Here is a 26762-nt window from a genome sequence, read left to right on the forward strand (position 1 = left end):
TTCTATTGGCTGTTCCGATCAGCCAATAGAATGCGAGCTCAATCTGAGTTTATTAGAGTGGCGGTGGGCTCCGGGAGCGGCGGTTTAGGGGTTAATACATTTATAAGCGTTGCGGCGGGGTCTAGGAGCAGCGGTTTAGGGGTTAATAACTTTATTTAGTTGCGGGGGCTCCGGGGACGCCGGTATAGGGGGTAGAACAGCATAGTTAGTGTGGGTGCTTAGTGACAGCTTGTCAATAAAGCTGTAAAAAAGCCGAAGAGCAGCAAGATCGGATGAGTGATAACTATCACAGTCCGCTGGTCATCGCCCCGTACTTGGTGTGCAGCTTTTTGACAGATTTATTGATAACTTTGGAGAGCGTATTCAGGTCCACGGCGGCGATGGTAGGCGAGCTTAGGCGGGCGTATTGGGGCCGGCGATGGCAGGTAAGTAGACACGTTGATAACTAGAGGCCATAGTGCGCAGGCCACAACACAGTTTAACATATACTGTAAATACCAATCCATGAAGAAAAAAAAAAGGAGCCAGATCACCATGTGAAAGCACATTAACCACATATAGTCTCTTTTAGGAGTGGGCGACAGGCAATAGCTAACTGAAGTGCCCCCTTTTACCCCCTCTCAGCCAGGTATATTGCGTGACCCGCACAGTTTAGGCGAATTAACCAAGGTGAGGGGAGCTTATGGTGTGGGTTAAGAAAGTTGTGTCAGAGTGTTTTTCACTATGTGTATTATCACAGTAGAAATGAAAATAAAAGTAATGAAGCTTATATATAGATAGTATTTATTTAAAACACTTAAAACAAGTTAGAATTTTAAGTATAGAGCTCTAATACTTTAAAACATTAAAAACAATATACAATAAATATAAGGACAACATTGGAGAATTATGAACAGTCTTTTTGATTTGTTTTCAATTTGTTCATATAGTCTGATCAATTAATTTGATTGAATTCGTTTTTTGTTTAGAAAGTTTTTTATATGAATGTTTTACTTTTACTCACGTTTTTGTCTTGGATAAAAAACTTTTAAAATGGCCTTATTATATGTCCAGGATAGGCCGTTGAGGAGACAAAAGTAAATAGATGACAGTCTTATGTTTAAGACGCTCTTTATCTTAAAAGGTCAAAAATTGCAACTTATGAAAAGAAAAATTGTAACGTTGTTTCAAATTTTTGCAAGTCTTTTAAGAGGAGAGGCAATTGGTGTTTCTATATTGGATATATCAGGAGAAGTCGATGTGCTTAAGGTTTCTTTGCCAATTTCACTTGTAGATGTGGTGTTTGATATTTGATAAAAGGAAGGACTCGTTGGTCTCCGAGACTTTTTACCCTGTTTTTGGTAGATTTGATGTATAGGGTTTGCAGGAGTCTCTAGGAGGCTTGTAGTGTTTGTTGGTATTTGGGTCTTTGGTTAAAAACGTGATCGTTGGTCTCTTAGACTGTTTACCCTATTAATATGGTGAATTTGATGTTCAGGGTTTGCTGGAGTCTCTAAGAGGCTTGTGGTATTTCTGGATGATATTATCTTGGATCCTGAAATCAGTTTCAGATACAGGTAAACTTACTTTGAGGTTCTGAGGACCGGGACAATTTGATCTGTCCGTAGAGGTTCTTTGTAGTGAATTGCTTCTTTTTTGCGTTTGTCAGCGTTCAAATGTTAGTTATGGTGAATCCGCTTGTAAGTTCAACATCCCACAGTGTGGGCATATAGCATCAAAAGAGGGTGCACACTCAGGAGGGCAAATCTACGCGTTTCGGCGGGTGCCTTTATCAAGAGGGTAAACAGTCTAAGAGACCAACGATCACGTTTTTAACCAAAGACCCAAATACCAACAAACACTACAAGCCTCCTAGAGACTCCTGCAAACCCTATACATCAAATCTACCAAAAACAGGGTAAAAAGTCTCGGAGACCAACGAGTCCTTCCTTTTATCAAATATCAAACACCACATCTACAAGTGAAATTGGCAAAGAAACCTTAAGCACATCGACTTCTCCTGATATATCCAATATAGAAACACCAATTGCCTCTCCTCTTAAAAGACTTGCAAAAATTTGAAACAACGTTACAATTTTTCTTTTCATAAGTTGCAATTTTTGACCTTTTAAGATAAAGAGCGTCTTAAACATAAGACTGTCATCTATTTACTTTTGTCTCCTCAACGGCCTATCCTGGACATATAATAAGGCCATTTTAAAAGTTTTTTATCCAAGACAAAAACGTGAGTAAAAGTAAAACATTCATATAAAAAACTTTCTAAACAAAAAACGAATTCAATCAAATTAATTGATCAGACTATATGAACAAATTGAAAACAAATCAAAAAGACTGTTCATAATTCTCCAATGTTGTCCTTATATTTATTGTATATTGTTTTTAATGTTTTAAAGTATTAGAGCTCTATACTTAAAATTCTAACTTGTTTTAAGTGTTTTAAATAAATACTATCTATATATAAGCTTCATTACTTTTATTTTCATTTCTACTGTGATAATACACATAGTGAAAAACACTCTGACACAACTTTCTTAACCCACACCATAAGCTCCCCTCACCTTGGTTAATTCACGTTTCATTTATTAGACAGTCGTTTGAAGGAACAACTGTCAATTATTGTAGGGTACAGAGCGAGGTTACAAAAACTATTTCTTTAGATAAAAATTATTTATCTCTAAATATACACACACTAGGTGCACTCACTCTATACTTGTTCCTCCAAAATCATCCGCACAGTTTAGGCCCCACGTGTCTGTCCACTCACCGGAAATAAAAGAATTGTACTGTAAGATCATAGGCAGAACTGAGGTACATGAATGCGTTGAACAGCGGTTAAAGTATTATGTCTGAAGCCTCAGATCAAGTTCTAATATGTAGTCCAGTATCTGTAACTGTTCAAGCAGGCACCACACAAGAGGGTTACGTGTAGAGATAAAATGCGCAGATCATAATACAATCTGAAGTATACGGTAAATACCAATCCATGAAAAAACTAATCATGTGATAGCACAATAATAAAGCATAGTCTCTTTTGAAGTAGGCAACAGTTGATGGTTAGCTGAGGTGCTCTCCTTTACCTTCTCTCATCCGTGCACTTTGCGTGGCCCACAGAATTCAAACCCCACATGTATGACAACTCACCGGAACTAAGGCGGAATGTGCTAGGCCTGTAGAGATGAATGTGGTTGCCAGCAAGGTTGTCCTATCCTCTTGTAAAGTACCGGGTCTATTCAGAGGATGGTTTCATTCGGTCTGTGTTGTTGTTCCTAATATGGCGCCGTTCGCGCCTCTCCTTTGCTTTTTTTCCTTCCGTGGACCAGAACCGGTGTTAGAGTCCTGCGTGCGAGAGCCCTGCTCCCTCTTTCGATCAAAATGTAGCGGCCAGTACTCGGTCCTCCACTTGGCAAGATGTAAGGCACGGGGTGGACAAATAAAGCAGCTTTAGTGACTTTTAATAGAGACTAGTTACAGAGCTCTGTCTTCTTGCTGCTGGTCCAAAGCCCCGCCCACCGGAAGTCTCCGCTGGCCCATTTTTTGGTGAACAACCTGGTTTGTCCTTGCTGATTGGTGGATAAATTCATCCACCAATAAAAAAAGTGCTGTCCAGAGTCTGAACAAAAAAAAAGCTTGGATGCCTTCTTTTTCAAATAAAGATAGCAAGAGAACAAAGTAAAATTGATAATAGGAGTAAATTAGAAAGTTGCTTAAAATTGCATGTTCTATATGAATCATGAAAGAAAAAATTTGGGTTCAGTGTCCCTTTAACACCTAATCTGCTGCCCCCAACATCGCCGAACCCTACATTATATTTAGTAACCCCTAATCTGTCGTCCCCAATGTCACCGCAACCTAACTACATTTATTAACCCCTAATCTGTCGCCACCACTATAATAAAGTTATTAACCCCTAAACCTAAGTCTAACCCTAACCCCCCCTAACTTAAATATAATTTAAATAAATGTAAATAAAATTACTACAATTAACTATTATTCCTTTTTAAAACTAAATACTTACCTACAAAATAAACCCTAAGATAGCTACAATATAACTAATAGTTGCATTGTAGCTAGCTTAGGGTTTATTTTTATTTTACAGGCAAGTTTGTATTTATTTTAACTAGGTAGAATATTTATTAAATAGTTATTAACTATTTAATAAACTACCTAGTTAAAATACAAATGTACCTTTAAAATAAAACCTAACCTAAGTTACAATTACACCTAACACTACACTATAATTAAATTAATTCACTAAACTAAATACAATTAATTACAATTAAATAAATTTATTTAAAGTACGAAGAAAACCCCCCCACTAAATTACAGAAAATAATAAAAATTACAAGATTTTTAAACTAATTACACCTACTCTAATCCCCCTAATAAAATAAAAAGCCCCCCAAAATAAGAAAATCCCTACCCTACACTAAATTACAAATAGCCCTTAAAAGGGCCTTTTGCGGGGCATTGCCCCAAAGTAATCAGCTCTTTTTCCTGAAAAAAAGTACAAATACCCCCCCAACATTAAAACCCACCACCCACACAACCAACCCTACTCTAAAACCCACCCAATCCCCCCTTAAAAAAAACTAACACTAACCCCTTGAAGATCACCTCACCGGGAGACGTCTTCACCCAACCGGGCAGAAGTGGTCCTCCAGACGGGCAGAAGTCTTCATCCAAGCTGGGCAGAAGAGGTCCTCCAGATGGCAGAAGTCTTCATCCAGACGGCATCTTCTATCTTCATCCATCCGGCGCGGAGCGGGTCCATCTTCAAGACGAATGAATGAAGGTTCCTTTAAATGATGTCATCCAAGATGGCATCCCTTCAATTCCGAATTGCTGATAGAATTCTATCAGCCAATCGGAATTAAGGTAGAAAAAATCCTATTGGCTGATGCAATCGGCCACTTCTGCCCGTTTGGGTGAAGACGTCTCCCAGTAAGGTGATCTTCAAGAGGTTAGTGTTAGTTTTTTTTAAGGGGGGATTGGGTGGGTTTTAGAGTAGGACTGGTTGTGTGGGTGGTGGGTTTTAATGTTGGGGGGGTATTTGTACTTTTTTTTTCAGGTAAAAGAGCTGATTACTTTGGGGCAATGCCCGCAAAAGGCCCTTTTAAGGGCGCAATTTGTAATTTAGTGTAGGGTAGGGCTTTTTTTATTTTGGGGGGCTTTTTTATTTTGTTAGGGGGATTAGAGTAGGTGTAATTAGTTTAAAAATCTTGTAATTATTTTATTATTTTCTGTAATTTAGTGTTTGGTTTTTTTTGTACTTTAGATAATTTTATTTAATTGTAATTAATTGTATTTAGTTTAGTGAATTAATTTAATTATTGTGTAGTGTTAGTGTATTTAATAACTATTCTACCTAGTTAAAATAAATACAAACTTGCCTCTAAAATAAAAATAAACCCTAAGCTAGCTACAATGTAACTATTAGTTATATTGTAGCTAGCTCAGGGTTTATTGTATAGGTAAGTATTTAGTTTTAAATAGGAATAATTTAATTAATTGTAGTCATTTTATTTACATTTATTTAAATTATATTTAAGTTAGGGGGGGTTAGGGTTAGACTTTGGTTTAGGGGTTAATACATTTAATAAAGTGGCAGTGACGTTGGGGGCGGCAGATTAGGGGTTAATAAATGTAGGTAGGTGTCGGCGATGTTAGGGACGGCAGATTAGGGGTTAATAATATTTAACTAGTGTTTGCCATGCAGGAGTGCAGCGGTTTAGGGGTTAATATATTTATTATAGTATCGGCGATGTCCGGTTCGGCAGATTAGGGGTTAAAATATTTATTTTAGTGTTTGCGATGTGGGGGGGCCTCGGTTTAGGGGTTAATAGGTAGTTTATGGGTGTTAGTGTACTTTTTAGCACTTTAGTTAAGAGTTTTATGCTACGGCTTTGTACCATAAAACTCTTAACTACTGACTTTAAAATGCGGTACCAGGCTTGACAAGAGAGGGTCTACCGCTTACTTTTGGTCAGACTCGTAATACCTCCGCTATGTAAGTCCCATTGAAAATATAGGATACGCAATTGACGTAAGTGGATTTGCGGTATTTCCAAGTCTGGCCAAAAAAGTGAGCGGTGAGCCTGTCATTTCAAGACTCGTAATACCAGCGGGTGTTAAAAAGCAGCGTTGGGACCGGCCAACGCTGCTTTTTAAGCCTAACGCAAGACTCGTAATCTAGCCGAGTGTGTGTTAAAAAAACAGCAAAGAACTTGCTTTTTTTTTGTGCAAAATTCTCAGTGTAGCCACTGCTTGCAGCTAGATAAGGGGGCTACCGTTACAGAACTTATGTTCTACTGTCATATGTTTTTATGCAGCAAAAGTCCTCTACCGAGCATGGGCAAGAAACTGCAGCTAGTTTAGGTGTCTCCTAGCAACGCTTCAAAGGCAAAGCGAATGCTTTGTGTTTCTGTAAAGACCAAGAAGTAATGGACCTTTCACAAATTAAGTTTTAAAAAAATAAATAAAAGGTTAAATCCTTTTAAAATGAATAAAACATATTTCAATTATTTTTATTAAGTATAACCCACTGCTTAGTGTTTTTTTTACAACAATACATTTAAATCCCTTAAGCAGTATAAGATTTTGTCCCTCTTGTGGTTTTGTTTGAGGTGGAACGTGAATCAGATTCTGACTTCTAAGGATGCAGAGACTCCCCTGCCAGGCATACAGTCATGGCCAAAAATATTGGCACCCCTGCATTTCTGTCAGATAATGCACCACTTCACCCTGAAAATTGTTGCAATTACAAATATTTAGACATTCTCATGTTTATTTCTTTTGTTTGTATTGGTATGACACAAAAAAAGTGGAGAAAAAAAGCCAAATCTGACACATTCCACCCAAATCTCCAAAAATGGACTGGACAAAATTATTGGCACCTTCTCAAAATTGTAAGAAATAATTCCAAGTTTGTGATGCTCCTGTAATTTGTAATTAAACTCACCTGTATCAATTAACAGGTGCTGGCAATATAGAAATCACACCGGCAACCAGTTAAAATGGTGTAAAATTGACTCAACCTTTCTGTAGTGTCTCTCTGTGTGCCACACTGAGCATGGAGAAGAGGAAGAGCAGCAAAGTATTGTCTGTGGATTTAAGAACAAAAATTATGGAAAAGCATGGACAATCTAAAGGTTACAAGTCCATCACCCGAGATCTTAATGTTCCTGTGTCCACTGTGCCCAACATTGTCAAGAAGTTTACAGCCCAAGGCACTGTAGCTATTCTCCTTGGGTGTGGACGAAAGAGAAAAATTGATCAAAGATTGTTCAAATGGTGGATAAAGAACCTCGATCAACTTCCAGACAAATTCAAGCTGACTTTCAGGCACAGAGTACAAATGTGTCAGCCTTCACTATACGTCGCCATCTGAATAAAAAGGGACGCTAAAGTAGGAGACCCAGGAGGAACCCACTGCTGACACAGAAACATAAAAAAGCCCGATTGGAGTTTGCCAAAACTTAACTGAGAAAGCCAAAATCCTTTTGGGAGAATGTGCTGTGGACATACAAAACAAAATTACAGCTTTTTGGTAAAGCCCATCATTCTACTGTTTTCAGAAAAAGAAATGAGGCTTTTAAAGAAAAGAATACAGTCCCTACAGTCAAACATGGTGGAGGTTCATTGATGTTTTGGGGTTGCTTTGCTGCTTCAGGTACTGGAGGTCTTGACTGTGTGCATGGCATTATGAAATCTGAAGACTACTAAAGAATTCTGTGGTGCAATGTAGGGTCCAGTATCAGAAAGTTGGGTCTCCGTCAGAGGTCATGGGTTTTACAGCAGGACAATGACCTAAAGCACACATCAAACACCACCCAGAAATGGTTTAAGACAAAGTGCTGGAGAGTACTGAACTGTCCAGCAATGAGTCCAGGGGGCCCATTTCTCAAAGGTCTTGCAGACCTGATCTGATACTGCGGATCAGGTCCGCAAGACCTCGCTAAATGCGGAGAGCAATACGCTCTCCGCATTTAACATTGCACCAGCAGCTCACAAGAGCTGCTGGTGCAACGCCGCCCCCTGCTGACTCGCGGCCAATTGGCCGCCAGCAGGGAGGTGTCAATCAACCCGATCGTATTCGATCGGGTTGATTTCCGGCGATTCCTGTCCGCCTGCTCAGAGCAGGCGGACAGGGTTATGAAGCAGTCTTTAGACCGCTGCTTCATAAGTTGTGTTTCTGGCGAGTCTGAAGACTCGCCAGAAACACGGCCCTTCAAGCTCCGTACGGAGCTTGATAAATGGGCCTGATGATCTCAATCCCATAGAGCACCTGTGGAGAGCTCTCAAAACAGCAGTTGGGAAAAGGAACCCTTCCAATCTGAGAGACCTGGAGCAGTTGGCGAAAGAAGAGTGGTCTAAAATTCCAGTAGAGAGATGGAAGAAACTCATTGATGGTTACAGGAAGCAATAGATTTCAGTTATTTTTTCCAAGGGGTGTGCTACCAAATATTAAATTGAGGGTGCCAATAATTTTGTCCAGTCCATTTTTTGAGTTTTGCGTGGAAGGTGTCAGATTTGGCTTTTTCTCCACTTTTTTGTGTCATACCGATACAAACAAAAGAAATAAACATGAGAATGTCTAAATATTTTTGATTGCAACAATTTCCTGGGTGAAGTGGTGCATTATCTGACAGAAATGCAGGGGTGCCAATATTTCTGGCCATGACTGTATTTGTTGAAAAGCAATGATATAAACTAAGGAGCCGGCCCATTTCTGGAGCACTATATGGCAGCAGTTTTGCAAGAATGTTATTTATTTGCAAGAGCACTAGAGGGCAGCACTATTACCTGTCATGTAGTGCTCCAGATGTCTACCTAGGTATCTTCATCACAGAATATGAGAACAAAGCAAATTTGATAATAGAAGTAAATTTGAGACTTTTTTTAAATTGTCTGCTCTGTCTAATTCACAAAAGAACATTTTTGGGTTTCTTTTCCCTTTATCTTGTTAAAACTTCACTTTTGTCTGATTCAAGGAGCAGATTTTGGTTATCTGCATAACTTTGTTCGGTGTTAAAAGCCCTGACGCTCAGGTCACATGGTAATAAACGACATCATTTTGTGTTTGGTACAAATTAGAATCTTGTAAACTATTGTAAATTAAGGAGGCAGTAAAGACAAAATAAAACATTCATGATTCAGACAGAGCAAGAAACATCTTTCCAATCATTAGACATTTTTATTGTCTTGCTATAGGATAACATAACAGTCAAGTGTAAATTTACACCATATTTGCTGCAATTGCTTTTCAATAGCCAAACTCCTCCTATCACTTGCCTTATTAGGAGGAGGCAATGCAGACTTGTTACTAGACTAGACAAGGCTATCCACGGTCATTATTTTACCAAAACTACATTGTTTTGCCCTTTGTTATCTAATAGCCACTTCTTAGGCCAGTTAGGGGTACCTATGTAGCAGGGTTAGGCTTGAGAAGTCTGCAGTGTGTACTTCTAGTCTTCAAAATTGGAAAACCCTCAATTTCTAAAAATTAAAGTATATGAAAAGGGGACAACATTAACGATAAATGTATATAGCAAAATCAAGGTGTTTAAAGTATTTCACACCTACTGCGAGTTTTGTCCCTTTAACCCCTTCATGCCAGGGTGCAAGTGCTTAGATCTGAACAAAGCTCCAATGTACACACTTGCTGTACAAATGAAATCACACAATCGTCAATGTGATCATGTGATTTCAAGGCCAGAATCGGATCATGGGGGACTGCCTATGCTACTGGGCACTCCCCCAGTCCAATTTGCGCTTGTGTCAAAGGGGGAGGCTGCAGGACACCATATAAAGAAGGACGTTCCATGCCATCCTTTGAGGTTAAAGCACATCACTGTTAGAATGGCATGGAGCATCATAACAGCGTGAATGGGTTAAATGGATTTCTCTAGGAAATATATAAACATTTACCATAAATGTTCATTTGTTTTGGGAGATAATTCCATAAATGAGAGGAGAATTTACCCTCATGTTTAGTCTGTTATGTAGCTCTTGTCTAACCCATAATATACATCAATTGTAAGTTTATTGATGGTCATACTCTGTATAATATTCTGTAGTCTAAAATGCTCCTGTTCCTATTTCACATTTGTACCTAATCTCAGCCTCATACATATATTTACTATACATAAAAATACTGCACAGATCTGAAATGCCTTCCAGATGTGCAAATGCAAAACGCAAAATGTAATCCACATTGACAGAAACAAATATGCTTTGTATTTTTTCATCAACGATGGGAATCGTCTTAAATCCAGATACAAATATTTACATTCTTGAATCCATGGAAACCAATATAAATATTAGTTTGTCAGCTGGATATGGATGCTATAAGATAGCACTTCCTAGTTGAGAAATATGGGTTATCTTAAGAACAACCTACTATATCACCACAAAGACTGTTTCTGGAAAAAAATGTTTTTTATATTTTAAAATAGTTTAAAACTATTTATATACTCTACCATATTTTTTTTTTACACACGTGTGTATTTACTCATTTTTGCCCATAAATAATTTGCATAAAGTTTGTCCTTCTGCTATAATTTTCATTCTCAGAATAGAGACATCAACCATTTATTAAAGTTAAAGATACAGTCAATATTATACGCTGGTAAGTCTTTTCATATTTACTTGCCGCAGTAAAGCTTTTTGAGGGGTATCGCACTGGAAAACACCTCTGTTTCGAACTAATACATTTAGCCACCAATCAGCAAGTGCTACCCAGGGTTCTGAACCAAAAATGGGCCGGCTCCTAAGCTTACATTCCTGCCTTTTCAAATAAAGATACCAAGAGAACAAAGAAAAATTCATAATAGGAATAAATTAGAAAATTGATTAAAATTGCATGCTGTGGGGCCGATTTAACAAGTTGTCAATCGGCCCCAATGCAACTGTTTCCGCGAAAGCCTTCAGGCTTGCCGGAAACAGGAGTTAAGAAGCAGCGGTCTTAAGACCGCTGCTCCTTAACTTGTATGCTTCCTCTGAGGCTACGGACATCAATCCATCTGATCATATGCGATCGGGTTGATTGACACCCCTTGCTAGCAACCGATTGGCCGCAAATCTGCAGGGGCAGCATTGCACAAGCAGTTCACCAGCTATGCAGGGCGGCATGATACGCTACAGCAAATCATGTCCGCCTGGGGTATGATAAATCTACCCCTCTGTCTGAATAATGAAAGAAAAAAATTGGGTTTGATATCCCTTTAAGTAAAGCTTACAGGCTGTTTTTTAGTAAATAAATAACCATTTTAATACAAAACTTAAAGTACTTTATAGCTGTTTGCAGATAAATCAGCAACAATAAATGGAGGTATAAAAATAGCTCATTTTCCTTTCTGCTTTCAGTTTAAGCCCTTATCATGGAAGTCTTGTTTACTTCTTTGTATCTGATTAAGTCATGAAGTTACAAGAATGGATTATTACCCCATCAATAGACTTCATTATCCATAATTCACATTGCAACAATTTAGTTCTCCAGTGACCCCTCGCTGGCTACTTGCACGATCTTCATAATGGCTAAACTTTCTCTGTTTATTTATAGTGCTGCCTTTGTGAAAAAGAAGAAAGAAATGATTAAAAAAAGGGTCTGACAGAATTTTTAAGGTTTTTTTGTGAAGAATGATTTCTTTGTATGGACAAAACTCTCTGCATTCATTTTATCAACAATACAATCCTGCTTAGAATTCCGTTTCTAACCTGAATGTGGGAGTTAATAGATGTGTTAAACTGTAAGAGCTGACCCAAACATGCAGCATGATGTACAGTAAATTGCAAAGAAACCGTACTGATACATTATTATACAGAATATCACATGAATATTTCATTTCAAACCAAGAATAAGATCTAAAATAAGACACCAATTTCCCATAGTTCCAAAAATCTTGTGGGTTCAGAATGATACAATAGTTAATTGTTTTATCACAATTAGTTATTTTGACCCTGTTTTTAAAAAAAAAAAAAAAAGTAAAGTACATTTAAAAAAAAAAATTAAATATTTTTTATCAGAAAAGCCATTATTAACATCTTTAATAAACATATTTGGCATATTTGTTTTGCATTGCATAACAACATATGGGGAAATAAAAATATACTGTATAGTATTTTTTAATCACAAACCTCTTATTTTATTGGATTACATAACAAAACATGAGCCAGATAAAAACAAATACATTTTCACCAACATGTAAAAGTAGAAATGAAACATCAAACATTATAAACACATTATAAATATGTAAACAAAACATTTAGCCCTAAATGTATCCCCAGTCTAACCAGGTAACAGGTTATGGTTAGTAGATTCTCATCCTATTAGGTTCTGGTTAGTAGATTCTCATCCTATTAGGTTCTGGTTAGTAGAGTCTCATCCTATTAGGTTCTGGTTAGTAGAGTCTCAGCCTATTAGGTTCTGGTTAGTAGATTCTCATCCTATTAGGTTCTGGTTAGTAGAGTCTCATCCTATTAGGTTCTGGTTAGTAGAGTCTCAGCCTATTAGGTTCTGGTTAGTAGATTCTCATCCTATTAGGTTCTGGTTAGTAGAGTCTCATCCTATTAGGTTCTGGTTAGTAGAGTCTCAGCCTATTAGGTTCTGGTTAGTAGAGTCTCAGCCTATTAGGTTCTGGTTAGTAGATTCTCAGCCTATTAGGTTCTGGCTAGTAGATTCTCAGCCTATTAGGTTCTGGTTAGTAGATTCTCAGCCTATTAGGTTCTGGCTAGTAGATTCTCAGCCTATTAGGTTCTGGTTAGTAGATTCTCAGCCTATTAGGTTCTGGTTAGTAGATTCTCAGCCTATTAGGTTCTGGTTAGTAGATTCTCAGCCTATTAGGTTCTGGTTAGTAGAGTCTCATCCTCAGTTCTGGAAGTGTTGTAGCGTTCCTCAGCTGGAAGAGCCTTATTTTAACAGCTCATTGGTCTCTCTCACACAGCTGAATACTTCAGACTCTAAAGCCTGTTACAGAACTGCATCACTCCTAATTGTACCATATTTTCCCGGATTGTAAGGATTGGGAGCTCTGTCCTGTTGTCTCTTATTTTCCTTTCTCTACACTATTAGTGTCCTGGCTTCTAGTGTCCTGGCATACCAGTAATCTGGTATGGTTAGGGTGGCTGCTGCAGTTATATGGTATGGTTAGGGCGGCTGCTGCAGTAATATGGTATGGTTAGGGCGGCTGCTGCAGTAATATGGTATGGTTAGGACGGCTGCTGCAGTAATCTGGTATGGTTAGGGCGGCTGCTGCAGTAATCTGGTATGGTTAGGGCGGCTGCTGCAGTAATATGGTATGGTTATGGTGGCTGCTGCAGTAATCTGGTATGGTTAGGGCGGCTGCTGCAGTAATCTGGTATGATTAGGACGGCTGCTGCAGTAATCTGGTATGGTTAGGGCGGCTGCTGCAGTAATATGGTATGGTTATGGTGGCTGCTGCAGTAATATGGCATGGTTAGGGCGGCTGCTGCAGTAATATGGCATGGTTAGGGCGGCTGCTGCAGTAATCTAAATGGTTAGGGCGGCTGCTGCAGTAATATGGCATGGTTAGGGCGGCTGCTGCAGTAATCTGTATGGTTAGGGCGGCTGCTGCAGTAATATGGTATGGTTAGGGCGGCTGCTGCAGTAATATGGTATGGTTAGGGTGGCTGCTGCAGTAATATGGTATGGTTAGGGCGGCTGCTGCAGTAATATGGTATGGTTAGGGTGGCTGCTGCAGTAATATGGTATGGTTAGGGTGGCTGCTGCAGTAATCTGGTATGGTTAGGGCGGGTGCTGTAGTAATCTGGTATGGTTAGGGTGGCTGCTGCAGTAATCTGGTATGGTTAGGGCGGCTGCTGCAGTAATCTGGTATGGTTATGGTGGCTGCTGCAGTAATCTGGTATGGTTAGGGCGGCTGCTGCAGTAATCTGGGAACAAAATGTGAAAGGATTTAGTTGTCTTCACTGATGTCACAATATTTATTTTTACTAGACATCTGATTGCTGTAAGAGTGAGGCTTGGTCAGTTGACTTTTACTGAAGAACATAGACAGGCAGCCATCCTTATAACCTAGCCCAGCATAGAAAGAGTTCCACTATTAGTTATTGTACTGATCATGGGGCCAAGGGAGCAGTGGGACTTATCAGCCAATGAGCAATCAGTCCTTAAATCGATAGGAAAGTCCAAATCAGAATTAAACTTGCATGATTCAGATAGACCATATCATTTTAATTTAACTTCTGTTTTTAAATTTACTTTGACTCTTCGTCCCCTATATGGAAATAGAATATGTACCTATTCTATACACTACTGATAGTTATGGTGATTTGTAGCTACATGCGTTTGTATCGTGTCATGGGCGCATCAGATGTTCAGCTAGCTCCCAGTGGTGCATTGCTGCTCAGAAACTGACTTTAACTATGTGTTTACTCGCTTTGTAGAGGTTAAACACACAGTTATATACAAGCAATAGTGCAATGATAAAATACTCTAACATTAGAGCAATTTATTTTTGCACTTTTTGTATAATTTTAGTTCCAGACTTCTGGTTATCTTGCACATCAAAAAAGTTATTTATATACATGATATAAGTATTACCCCATTAATGGGACAGTAAACGAGCTTTTTAAATAAAATGTTTATTTCTGCATAATTGAAAAACTCTGTAATATATTTTCATTATTTATTTTACTGGTGAACCAATGGCAAGAGGCATATGTGTGTAGCCAGCAATCACCAGCTAGCTCCCTGTAGTGAATGCTGCTCATGAGCCTACCGAGGTTTAGTTATGGTTTTCAACAAAGGTTAATAAAAGAACAAAGTACATTTCATAATAGAAGTAAATCGAAAAGTGTTTCAGAATTGCTCTATCTGACCCATGAAAATGTCCTTTTACAGTGTTGTTTTTCTTTTAATATTACTGCTCGTATTACAAGTTGAAAGTAAACACTATAACTTGAGCGCAATCGTGATTTACCCTAGAATAGGCTGACCATATTGCCGCTTTAAAAAGGGACACATATGAAAAATACATATGTCAGGGCTGTTTTCAGGGCTGTTTAAAGAAATGGTTTTGTATAAGAACCCTCACATATGTATTTTTCATATGTGTTCCTTCTTAAAGTGGCAATATGGTCAGCCTACGCTAGAATGAATGCTGCGTCCTTAGAGCTCTGGTTAACTGTTTCGCAAAACAAAAAAGTGTCTTAAAACATAAAAAATACATTGCAAAATACAGTAGCACTCATAATAACACTATATGATAACAATTATTATAAAAAATATTGCACAAAAAAGTTATAAAGGCTCAAAGATATGAGGTCTCAAGTGTTAGAAAAAAAAGAAAACAGTTTACTTTCCACTCATAATACGAAAACAGCTTCTAGTGGAGTTAACGCTCGAGCGGGAGTGTTAAATAGTGCTCCACTTGCATCCTTGTATCCTTTATTTGCTATCGTTTTTTTTCATTAGCTGAAAATGTCCTTAAAATACCAACAGATATCAAGTGCTGCATTAAATAAAGGGATTTGCATGGCACCAACATATTAACTGTATATTGACAGCCACTTTAGCAAGAGCTTATAAGGAAGACTGTAATTCAAAATATTCTGGCACCAGTAAAATACTGAACTTCATTGTTAGGTGGTTCCACGCTTCTTATAAGCTCCATTTGCACTGAATGAAAGTTTTTTCACAAAGATGCTAGACCAGCCCCATATTTCTCTATAGAATTAGTAGAAACTTGATAGTAATGACGGTAGAAATACCTTGAGACAAATACTATTAATCACTAACGCTGCACTTGTCTACATAGTAACTAAGATGCTTTATTATTATTTGCAGGAGGCTATGGAAAAAATGTCAAAAGTCGGCAAGATAGTTCTACCCAATCAACAAGACAAAAGGTACAATTAATAACAAGATGGTGAACAGTGCATGAAGGGTATGATCCAATCAATCTTAACATTTCTTGCTAAATACATCACGTAGATTACTAAACACAGTGCCAACTTATCCATTGGGCACAGAAGATACAGTTTTTATGGTTAATTAATATTTTTAAGTTTCTTTTAAACTCAGAAGCATGTCGAAATATTCCAAGCTCCGGATATAGACGCTAATAGGCAGCATCACCAAAAGGCGTTTACTATACATGCTTGGTCAGCGTTGCTGGCGATAGATAACACCCAACAATGCCACCCATATTGGCAATGTATAGTTAACGATCCCTTGGAATATAACTGCCGTGCCTAACCACTAATCCTTATACCCCTAAACCAAAGTACCCCACAATCGCAAACTAACACTAGACTAATAAATATCTAAACCACCGCATACCCACCGCAAGTACCTATCCTATTAACATTTTATCATATTTTTGGAATAAAGTTTACTACAAGTTTTATGCGGTGCTCCGCATCTTTCTTTTTGATTTTTAATTAGCCACTAGCAAGATCTTATTTTATTTTAAATTTTCATCATCCAATAGAAATGGATGATTAGAATTTAAAATAAAATACTTTCTTGCAATGAGAGCAGACCTCATTATCTTATTGCTCAATATGGCAATGTTTTGAATATCGGAGCCTAAAACTTGCATCATGAAGAGATCTTTGTGGGCTTTTTTTGAGCATTATTTTGCAATGTCTGTGTCTCTCCTTGACATCCAGAACTCCACATAGAGAAATAAAGAAATCATAAGAAAGTAAAATCGCCTTTTTAATCATCAGACCATACGTGTCGGCCTCACTGTGTAAACACATACATCAGACCGTACGTATCGGCCTCACTGTGTAAACACATACATCAGACCGTACGTATCGGCCTCACTGTGTAAACACATACATCAGACCGTACGTATCGGCCTCACTGTGTAAACACATACATCAGACCGTACGTATCGGCCTCACTGTGTAAACACATACATCAGACCGTACGTATCGGCCTCACTGTGTAAACACATACATCAGACCGTACGTATTGGCCTTGCTGTGTAAACACATACATCAGACCGTACGTATCGGCCTCACTGTGTAAACACATACATCAGACCGTACATATCGGCCTCACTGTGTAAACACATACATCAGTCCGTACGTATCGGCCTCACTGTGTAAACACATACATCAGACCGTACGTATCGGCCTCACTGTGTAAACACATAAATCAGACCGTATGTATCGGCCTCACTGTGTAAACACATACATCAGGCCGTACGTATCGGCCTCGCTGTGTAAACACATACATCAGACCGTACATATCGGCCTCACTGTGTAAACACATAAATCAGACCGTACGTATCGGCCTCACTGTGTAAACACATACATCAGACCGTACGTATCGGCCTCACTGTGTAAACACATACGATTCTGTGTAAATATAGAGTGGTAATGCGTTCTGCTCTCATTACAAGTTCAAAATGTACTTAAAGGGACATTCCAGTCAAAATTGAAATGCACTTAAATGAATGACATCTTTGAACAGAAACACATTGCAATGTACACGTATAGGTAAAAAATCTTCTACTAAAAATTATCCCTGTTTTAGTGTTTTGTTCTGAGGCATAGCTAGATATTCTCAGTGCAGCAGCTGCTCAGAGCGCCAGTGGGGCTGGTATCATGTCAGCAATTAACACATTAAATCATTACCAGATGGCACAAGCACCTTAGGCTCTCTCAGCAAGTGCTGTGTTTAAAATGCGGGTGCACGGTGCATACTTAAAGGGACAGTCAAGTCCAAAAGAAACTTTCATGATTTAAATAGGGCATGTCATTTTAAACAACTTTCCAATTTACTTTTATCACCAATTTTGCTTTGTTCTTTTGGTATGCTTAGTTGAAAGCTAAACCTAGGAGGTTCATATGCCTCTAATCTGAATGCATTTTGACCACTAGATGGCATTAGTTCATGTGTTTCATATAGATAACATTGAGCTCATGCACGTGAAGTTACCCTGGAGTGAGCACTAATTGGCTAAAATGCAAGTCTGTCAAAGAACTGAAATAAGGGGCAGTCTGCAGAGGCTTAGATACAAGGTAATAACAGAGGTAAAAAGTATATTAATATAACTGAGATAAGGAGCAGTCTGCAGATGCTTAGATACAAGGTAATCACAGAGGTAAAAAGTATATTAATATAACTGAGATAAGGGGCAGTCTGCAGAGGCTTAGATACAAGATAATCACAGAGGTAAAAAGTATATTAATATAACTGAGATAAGGAGCAGTCTGCAGAGGCTTGGATACAGGGTAATCACAGAGGTAAAAAGAATATTAATATAACTGAGATAAGGGTCAGTCTGCAGAGGCTTAGATACAGGGTAATCACAGAGGTAAAAAGTATATTAAAATAACTGAGATAAGGGTCAGTCTGCAGAGGCTTAGATACAGGGTAATCACAGAGGTAAAATGTGTATTAATATAACTGAGATAAGGAGCAGTCTGCAGAGGGTTAGATACAGGGTAATAACAAAGGTAAAAAGTATATTAATATAACTGAGATAAGGAGCGGTCTGCAGAGGCTTAGATACAAGGTAATAACAAAGGTAAAAAGTGTATTAATATACCTGTGTTGGTTATGCAAAACTGGGGAATGGGTAATAAAGTGTTTGTTTATCTATTTAAACAACAAAAATCTGGTATTGACTGTCCCTTTAAATACACTATAATTTTTATTAGAAGCATTTTTGCTAATAAATGTATATTGCAAACTTTTTTGGCTGCAATGACCCTTTAATAGAGCAATTTCGGATACATTTTAAACTCTGCTGCTAATGTGGATTATGGGGGCCACATACTAAAGCTTATATGGTGCTATATACAGTGATTCATTGTGTTGGGTTCACATCCTTCATTAAAAGGAAAAGTTTGATTTGCTCTCGTCCTCTGCAAGAGGTCATCTTATATAGAGCGAGCAACTCTCCGTGAGGCATCTGCACGTGCACACGCTGTATAATCATTCCCATAGGAATTATACTCAGATGAACAGTAAAATGAGATCGTTTTTCTAGGGCTAAAGAGATTAGATGTTGCTCTGTTATTCTCACTGGATTTTACTCCCCCTGCTTTAGACACACCCTGTTAGTCTGCAAAAATAGAAATCAATGAGAAAATGTAATAGTAATGTTTTGGCGCCACCTTCTGTACCATAGGGGAGGTGCATGTATTTAATTCTTCATTTTCAATTTTCTGTATTTAAATAACATTTTTTTTGCAACAAAATATATTTAGAAGTGGAATTAAATAAACTCCAAGTTATGCATTATTGATTTTTTATTCATTGTTTGGAGTAAAACTGAATTACTTTTGATGCATGGTCTACAGAGAAATTGCAGTTGTAGTAGAAACCTCTTTAATAATTTCATCTGATTAACACATTTAATTAGATACCAACAACCTCTAGCAACAATGCAAACTGCTATCATTTCAGTAAATGTTATATTTTCTTTATATTCTAAACATGTTGTAGTATTACCAACCTTAAAGGGACATGAAACCTATAATTTATTCTTTCATGATTCAGATAGAACATTCAACTTTAAACAACTTTCCAGTATACTTCTATTATCAAATTTGCTTCATTTTCTTTGTATCCTTTGTTGAAGGAGCAGCAGTGCATTACATGAGTTAGCTGAACACATTGGGTGAGGCAATGACAAGAGACATATATGTGCAGCCTCAAATTAGCAGCTAGCTGCCAGGAGTGCATTTTTGTTTCTCCCCCTACCTTGGCATGCTTTTCAACAAAGGATAATTAGAGAACAAAACAAATTAGATCATATAAGTCAATTGGAAAATTGTTTCAAATTGCATGATCTATCTGAACCACGAAAAGTTTAATTTTGACTTTAGTGATCCTTTAACTATTGCAATCCATTTCCATCCAAACCACTGCTAACCCATCTGAATGCATCTTATAGGGTGTCAGGATGGGCAGACTGTGCACTCTTTTTCAATCTCTATATGGTCGCTTTACAACTTTTGCAAGTATTTTTTAAACATTATTTTCAACTAATGTTTATTATAGCACAGTTTCCATTTTGGCGTTAACTAAAAACAAATGGCAGCTACAAGTTTCTATTCACAGACGTATAATAGCTAATTTTACTGGATTTTAACATTATTTAAACTGTAAATCATGACTCTGTTGCCTTGCTACATTGTATCATCCTTAGAGACCCGTAAATAAGATCACCCCTTTGTGACTGGGTTTTAATAGAAGATGCGCCTCCGTGCAAACAATAAAAAATAAAAAAAATAAACTCATTCATAAGAGTGTGTTTCAGAGTGTTTGCGCCTACATTATGGAACTCGCGGTCAAGCACGCTTGTTCCATTTTACAAGTTCACTAATATAGGTCTTGTGACCATGTTTGAAATTAGTGTGCATGGAGTCACAATTTTGTTTAAGGGTCTCTTAGGAAGATAAACACTGAGAAAAATTCCGAACTCTATCATCTTCAGCCCTCAATGGCTGGTAGAGAATCCACTGTACAAAATATAATTGACTTCCTACGAAACCTAAACCTGCCAACTTTACCAGAAGGGATAAGGAAGCGCTTAGGGCCCCGTTTTCTTTGGCTGAACTTAACCTAGCCATTAAGCACACTCAAAATAATAAGGCTCCTGGTCCAGATGGATATCCGGCGGCCTTCTACAAACTCTTCAAGACAGAGTTAAACAAGATCCTCCTCAACGTTTTCTCAGAGGCCCGAGAGTCAGGTTCGTTCAACAGGGAATTTCTGCAGGCAATAATCCTACCTATCCCTCAGCCGAACAAAGATCCCTCCCAGGGTACCAGTTATAGACCGATCTCATTGATCAATGGAGATGTAAAGTTGTATGCAAAACTTTGGGCTAATCGTCTCAATAGCCTGCTCCCGAAGGTGGTACACTCCGACCAGGTCGGGTTTACTTTTGGCAGAAAAGGCCCAGATAATTCTCGAAAAATGCTTGACATTCTCACAGAGGCCTCCCGTTTGGAGTTGCCTCAGATGGGACTACTTGTGGTGTATGCTTGATCAATTTGGCATGCCAGGCAAGGTGATTAAGGCAATTCGGGCCCTGTACTCCTGTCCTTCTGTGGTAGTCAAGGGCCTAGGATTTGCTTCCCTGGAAATCCGTATCACTAATGGTACTAGACAGGGGTGTCCCCTGTCACCCCTAATTTTTACACTGGCCATTGAGCCTTTGGCTCAAGCCATTAGGAATTCCCACATGATACGAGGTGTTAGGTTTGTTTCCTAACAAATCCATTAGGCTCCTTGCCTGCTCTCTTTGACCTTATATCCAAATTTGGTGCCCGTAGCTATTACAAGGTCAATGTTTCTAAGACTGAGGCTTTGCCTGTTGGTATCCTGGCATTTGAACTAGATGTTCTGCGAGCGTCGTATTCCTTTCAATGGTCACAAAATACCATTCAGCACTTAGGAGTGCAGCTTGGTCCTGACCCGAAGTTGGTAATTGCCATAAATTACTCAGATATTATTAGAGAAGTCACTGAGCTCACCACCTCCTGGAGTCTTAAGGAGATCTCATGGCTAGGCCGCATAGCATCTTTTAAAATGACGATCCTACCCAAAATTCTCTATTATTTTTGCTGTATTCCTCTTAATGTTCCTAGTGACCTAATTGATAAGCTCCAATCTCTTGGTCAAAGCTATATCTGGGGTAAGTCTAAAACCCGTATTGCAGCGAAAATACTTCAGAAAAGATATGAACAGGGAGGTGTAGCTATGCCTAGCATACGCGTTTACTACGAAGCTGCCAGACTCTCTCATGTTTCGGCATGGGCGGACAAAGGAGAACCACAGGGGTGGAAGAGCATAGAAGCTTTCGACCTCCCCGTGGGATTTGGCTTGGCTGACTTACCCTGGATCCCTGACCACCGGTTAGATACTTTGGGAATTAAGAATGTCATTGTTAGGGAAAATTTAAAAGCCTGGCATAATCTTAGGAATCTACCTGAGGTTGCCCCGCATCCATCTCCTATACATTCTTTACCGGCCTTACTTGCCGCCCTGCCTGATACGCATGTACTACAATGGGGAGAGTGGGACTTGAGACTGATTTCCCACTTATACCCCTCGGGCACTTTGCTCACTCCGAGCAATATAGGCTCTATCATTCAAGACCTCCCTCTATGGATCACATTTGAATATTCTAGACTGTATGCCTTCTTGATATCTTGGGGTTTTCCTAAAGTTCTCAATAGACCCCTGACCAACTGGGAAAAACTGTGGCAGCTCCATGTCAAGACTCCTAGACTTATATCATTCCACTATAATTTACTACAGATGTCCACAAATAAGGATAGACCCTGGCAACTTAGGGCCTGGGAGGGAGACCTATCCAGACCAATCACGGACAAGGACCTACATATAGCTATGACTTTAACTAAGAAGACTGTACATTGTGCAAACACCCTAGAATCATACATGATATTGTTCCTGCAATGGTATTATACCCCTTCCAGACTTTCTCAGATGTTTCCTACAGCATCCCCTCTCTGCTGGAGAGAATGTGAATTAAGAGGCTCAGATATTCATATATGGTGGGACTGCCCAAAATTAAAACCCATATGGACTCAAATATCTAACCTTTGCTCTACCCTTGGGATGACTGTCTCGCTCACCTCTGAGATTGCTTTACTACACATGTTCCCACGAAATGTCCCGACTCCTTTGTCTAAGTTGAAAATCTTTATTCTCGCAGCCACGAAATTGGTGATAGCGAGAGCATGGAAGCAGACCCAGCCCCCAGATATTACAGCCGTCAACTCTATAATGCAGGTATATGCCAAGATGGAACAAAGTTTTTACTTTAGTATGGACAAGGAGGACCTCTATTGGCAGATCTGGGAACCCTGGTTCAGCTATCAGGAGGACAGTAGACAAGCACGCAGATATGATGAGGCCCCTAGACACCCCCCCTAGTGAAACTTAGTTTTAAAATTTAATGCGAATCTGCTGCCTAGCTAAGGACCCCCATCTGCTCCCTCCTATTCTTAAACTTTGGCATGTACCCCCCTCCTTCTGTATCCCCCCCTCCCCCTCACTATAATATGTGACCTGTTACCCCCCCCCCCCCGCCCCACCCCTTATCCCTTTCTCCTCTCACCTGTTCTGGAACAGATTTCCCATCCTGGAGATGCGCACTATGTTTAACCCGCTGGGTTACTGGAAGAAGTATGTTAAATGGTATCCATTGGCTGACTTTTCGAAGCCATTATAATGTTTAGTTAATATCTATGAGTATTGCACTACACTAATCTCTATATTTAAGATATGATAACTCTTGTTCACCTTGTAAGATCTCCTAAATTAAGGAGACTTTATGTATGTATACCATATTCTTTTGATTGTTCATGTAGACATCCTAATTGTACTTACCGAGTAAATATTATTAGACCTATGATTGTTAAAGAAATTGATGAACCTGTTGTTATTAACAAGTTTATTATACAATAAAAATTATTTTTGGGAAAACACTGAGAAAAATAAAATAAAGTTAGGAAACTGAATAAATATATTTAATGGGAATAATGTAGGGCTAAAACAACTAATCAATAAAATTGATAATGAAAATCGTAGTCAATGATTTTCATTATCGATTAGTTGTTATGTTGAGCCTCATACACTGTTTGGCGCTGCGGCGCCATCTTACTCCTCCCCTCTCCCACGGCATACAGACTGCTTTGCGCAACGGTGCCACCTTACTCCTCCCCTCTCCGACGGCATACAGACTGCTTTGCGCAACGGCGCCACCTTATACTCCCGCCTTCTCAGCCTATACTGATCTGCACTCTGCAGTGGCGGCATCATCTTACCAATAGCGGGCTTGAGTGGGGGGTTGCTGTAGATGTAGCTGTGCAGGAACGGGTACTAGGCACTGTTAGGCAGGACAAAGTAACACCAAACCAGTCAAAAAGTTTACTTTATTACCTAGTCGGTCCTGCCTAATAGTGCCTAGTACCCGGTCCTGCCTAATAGTGCCTAGTACCCGGTCCTGCACAGCTGCATCAGGAAAATCAAATCTGCACTGCAAATATTTGCCTCAGACTTCGTATATAAGCACATCTATCCCACTCTCCAGTGCTTTAGGAAGCAGAAGATGCACGGTCCTGCTGCCTCCACTCAGTCTGTCTCAACTTCAAAGGGGAGAGTAAAGGCAGATCATGTCCTATTTTCAGTTTTTTTTGGCAAAAAAATAAATAAAATAATAATAAGCAAGCACTGGGGAGTGTGTTGGAGGGCTGGTTTTTAATAAAAATTATTTCTGTTACCTTATGGGAGCATTTTACATACACTAAATTAATCTGTATTATAGGAACTGGAATTTAGTATAAGACTAAAGCCTCTAAGTCTGCATATGCACTTCAGCTTCTCTTTTGGGGACAGCAGAAAAATACAAAAGTTAAACTATAGAAACAAAAGTGGGCAAAATAAATAACAAGGTAGAAAACTCCAATTTCCTTCTGATTCAGAGACCTGGGATATATGATTTTTGCATTTATTTCCCTGTTATGAGAGTTTTTAATCACTATACACATTTAGCAGTTAGGGGTACTTAGGAATTTTGATTTGTCACACAAATGTAAGAAAATTGATATTTTGAAATATACAATTTTATTACACAATCTGTGGACTTGAACATACATGTTCACACGAACGCAGAAGTCCAGTCTGTGAACAGAACTTATTCAGCCTCAGCCCAGAGAATTATTGGAATAGTGTACTATGTCAGCAAGTTTTATTCAGTTCAAGGGGGATTTAAAACTATTTTATTTTTTACAGTAATAAAGGGATTAGACCATCCCTTAAGTAATCTTAAATTGTTTTTTGTTTTTTTTATCCGATTAATTGATTAATTAATTATGAAATGAATCGTTAGTTGCAGCCCTGGCATAATGCAATAATACAATTCTTGTGCAACCCCACAAAGAGGCTTAGCATTGTCAAGCAGGTCCTGCATACCACATATGCCTCTCTTGATTCACATTAAAGGGACAGTAAACACTTTGTTATATAAAATGCCTGGCTATGCTTTAGTAAAACAGCTTTGTAATATACTTTCATTATTTATTTTGCCCCCTCTCATGTAATTTAAGTCTGGAAATTGTAGATTTTCCAGTTTGTTGCGTTATTTTTTCTGCTGAAGACAAACAATGGATATTTTGTGTAAAGCAATAACAATGACAAGCTCTGTCTGTTCTAGATCATAGCTGGTTATATATTTTTTTATGACTCAAGATGATTTTGTGAGCAGTGTATGCTGCACTAGTGTAGGGGGGTTTGGGAGTTAATAGAGGGAGGGAATTTTCACATTGGGATTTACTTTTTGTTTGGGGTTCTGGTGGTTGGGAGTTAAAAGGGGTTATTTTATGTTGGGGGTCATGCAGTTAGGGAGTTAACAGCAGTGGATTTTTTTCAACTAGGGTCTGGCATTTGGAGAGTTAAAAGTGGGGGTTGAATTGAAGATCTGGCAGTTAGAGGGTTAATTGTGGGTCTGGTGGCTAGGTCTAGTAGTAGGATTAATTATTTGGGTTTGATCAGAAAGGGATCTTTTGTGTTGGGTTCTGAACGTTAGGTGGGTGGTTAATTGTGATGCAGGGTCTGGTGGTTTAGGAGTTAATTGCCTTGTTACATTATCTTTTCTACTGAAGCCAAACAATGGAGATTTGGTCTAAAACACAAGTCCTTTATGCTCAAACATTTTTTGTTGGTTTCTTAAAATTATGATTATTGCATTACATGCATTCTCCAATATAGCTAATTAATTATTTTGTCTCTTGTGCAGATTTTATGAAAAGAAATATCAAGTTTTTCTGAAGTTGTTTGAACATCAGAGGGAATACAAAACTATCATGGAAAGTGTCTAATGAAATAAAAGTCCTCTGGAGTTGCATCAGTTTCCGTCCAGGACAAGCAGTGCTCTGCAGCTCCTGAGCAGTAATTTCCAGGGGCTTAACTACATAGAGTTGCAGCATTCACTCTAATGAATAAGAAAATCAAACGTTATCACTATAATGACCCACATTTTTTTCTTTTATGATTCAGAACGTACTGTTTTAAATTATTATCGGTTATTTGTAGAGCGCAGGCAGATTCTGCAGCGCTAATAACTTTTCAATTAACTTCTTTTATCAAATTTGCTTCATTTTCTTAGTATCCTTTGTTAAAGGAACAGCAATGCATTACTGGGAGCTAGCTGAACACATTGAGTGAGCCAATGACAAGAGGCATTTATGTGCAGCCACCAATCCGCAGCTAGCTCCCAGTAGTGAACAAAGCAAATTAAATAATAGAAGGAAATTGGTCTAAATCCTGAAAGTTTTAATTGTGACTTTCTTGTCCCTATAACTGTAACTAACTAAACTAACTGTATTTGTATCAAGCACAATTTAGATTTAAGTGTAAATGTTTCATTATTTGTATTTTGTATCCAAGAAGATCTGTTTATTCTCCATTAATGCAATAAAATAAAGGATGATCCACAATGTTGTTATAATGTGTCATCTGTAACTCACTATGAGGGAGATTACAAGTTGTGCGGTACGGCTTTACCACTAAAAGAATGTCCTTTGAGTGCAGACTGCTCAGCTCACGGGTATTACAATTTGCGCGTTACAGCATTAACGTGATTGTTATGGCCTTTCCTGCAACGATCCATTCCGCAATCAAAGACTTGTTTCACAAAACTCATAAAAAATATGTTACAAAGTACACTAACACCCATAAACTACACTATTAACCCCTAAACCGCCACCCCCAGCATCGCAAATAC

General features: G+C 38.6%; 1 protein-coding gene across 1 annotated transcript in view; it reads left to right on the top strand.

The window, feature by feature from the left end:
* FGGY (FGGY carbohydrate kinase domain containing) overlaps window positions 1-26475 on the top strand; it is a 665661-nt gene extending 639186 nt beyond the window's left edge. Inside the window, exons 15-16 of the mRNA XM_053693628.1 lie at window positions 15824-15885; window positions 25776-26475. Coding sequence (XP_053549603.1) covers window positions 15824-15885; window positions 25776-25857 — 144 coding nt within the window. The 3' untranslated portion in view covers window positions 25858-26475. The remainder of the gene's footprint in view (window positions 1-15823; window positions 15886-25775) is intronic.
* The last annotated feature ends 287 nt before the right edge of the window (window positions 26476-26762 follow it).

The sequence above is a fragment of the Bombina bombina genome, chromosome 10 (assembly GCF_027579735.1).
Source record: "Bombina bombina isolate aBomBom1 chromosome 10, aBomBom1.pri, whole genome shotgun sequence".
Taxonomy (NCBI): domain Eukaryota; kingdom Metazoa; phylum Chordata; class Amphibia; order Anura; family Bombinatoridae; genus Bombina; species Bombina bombina.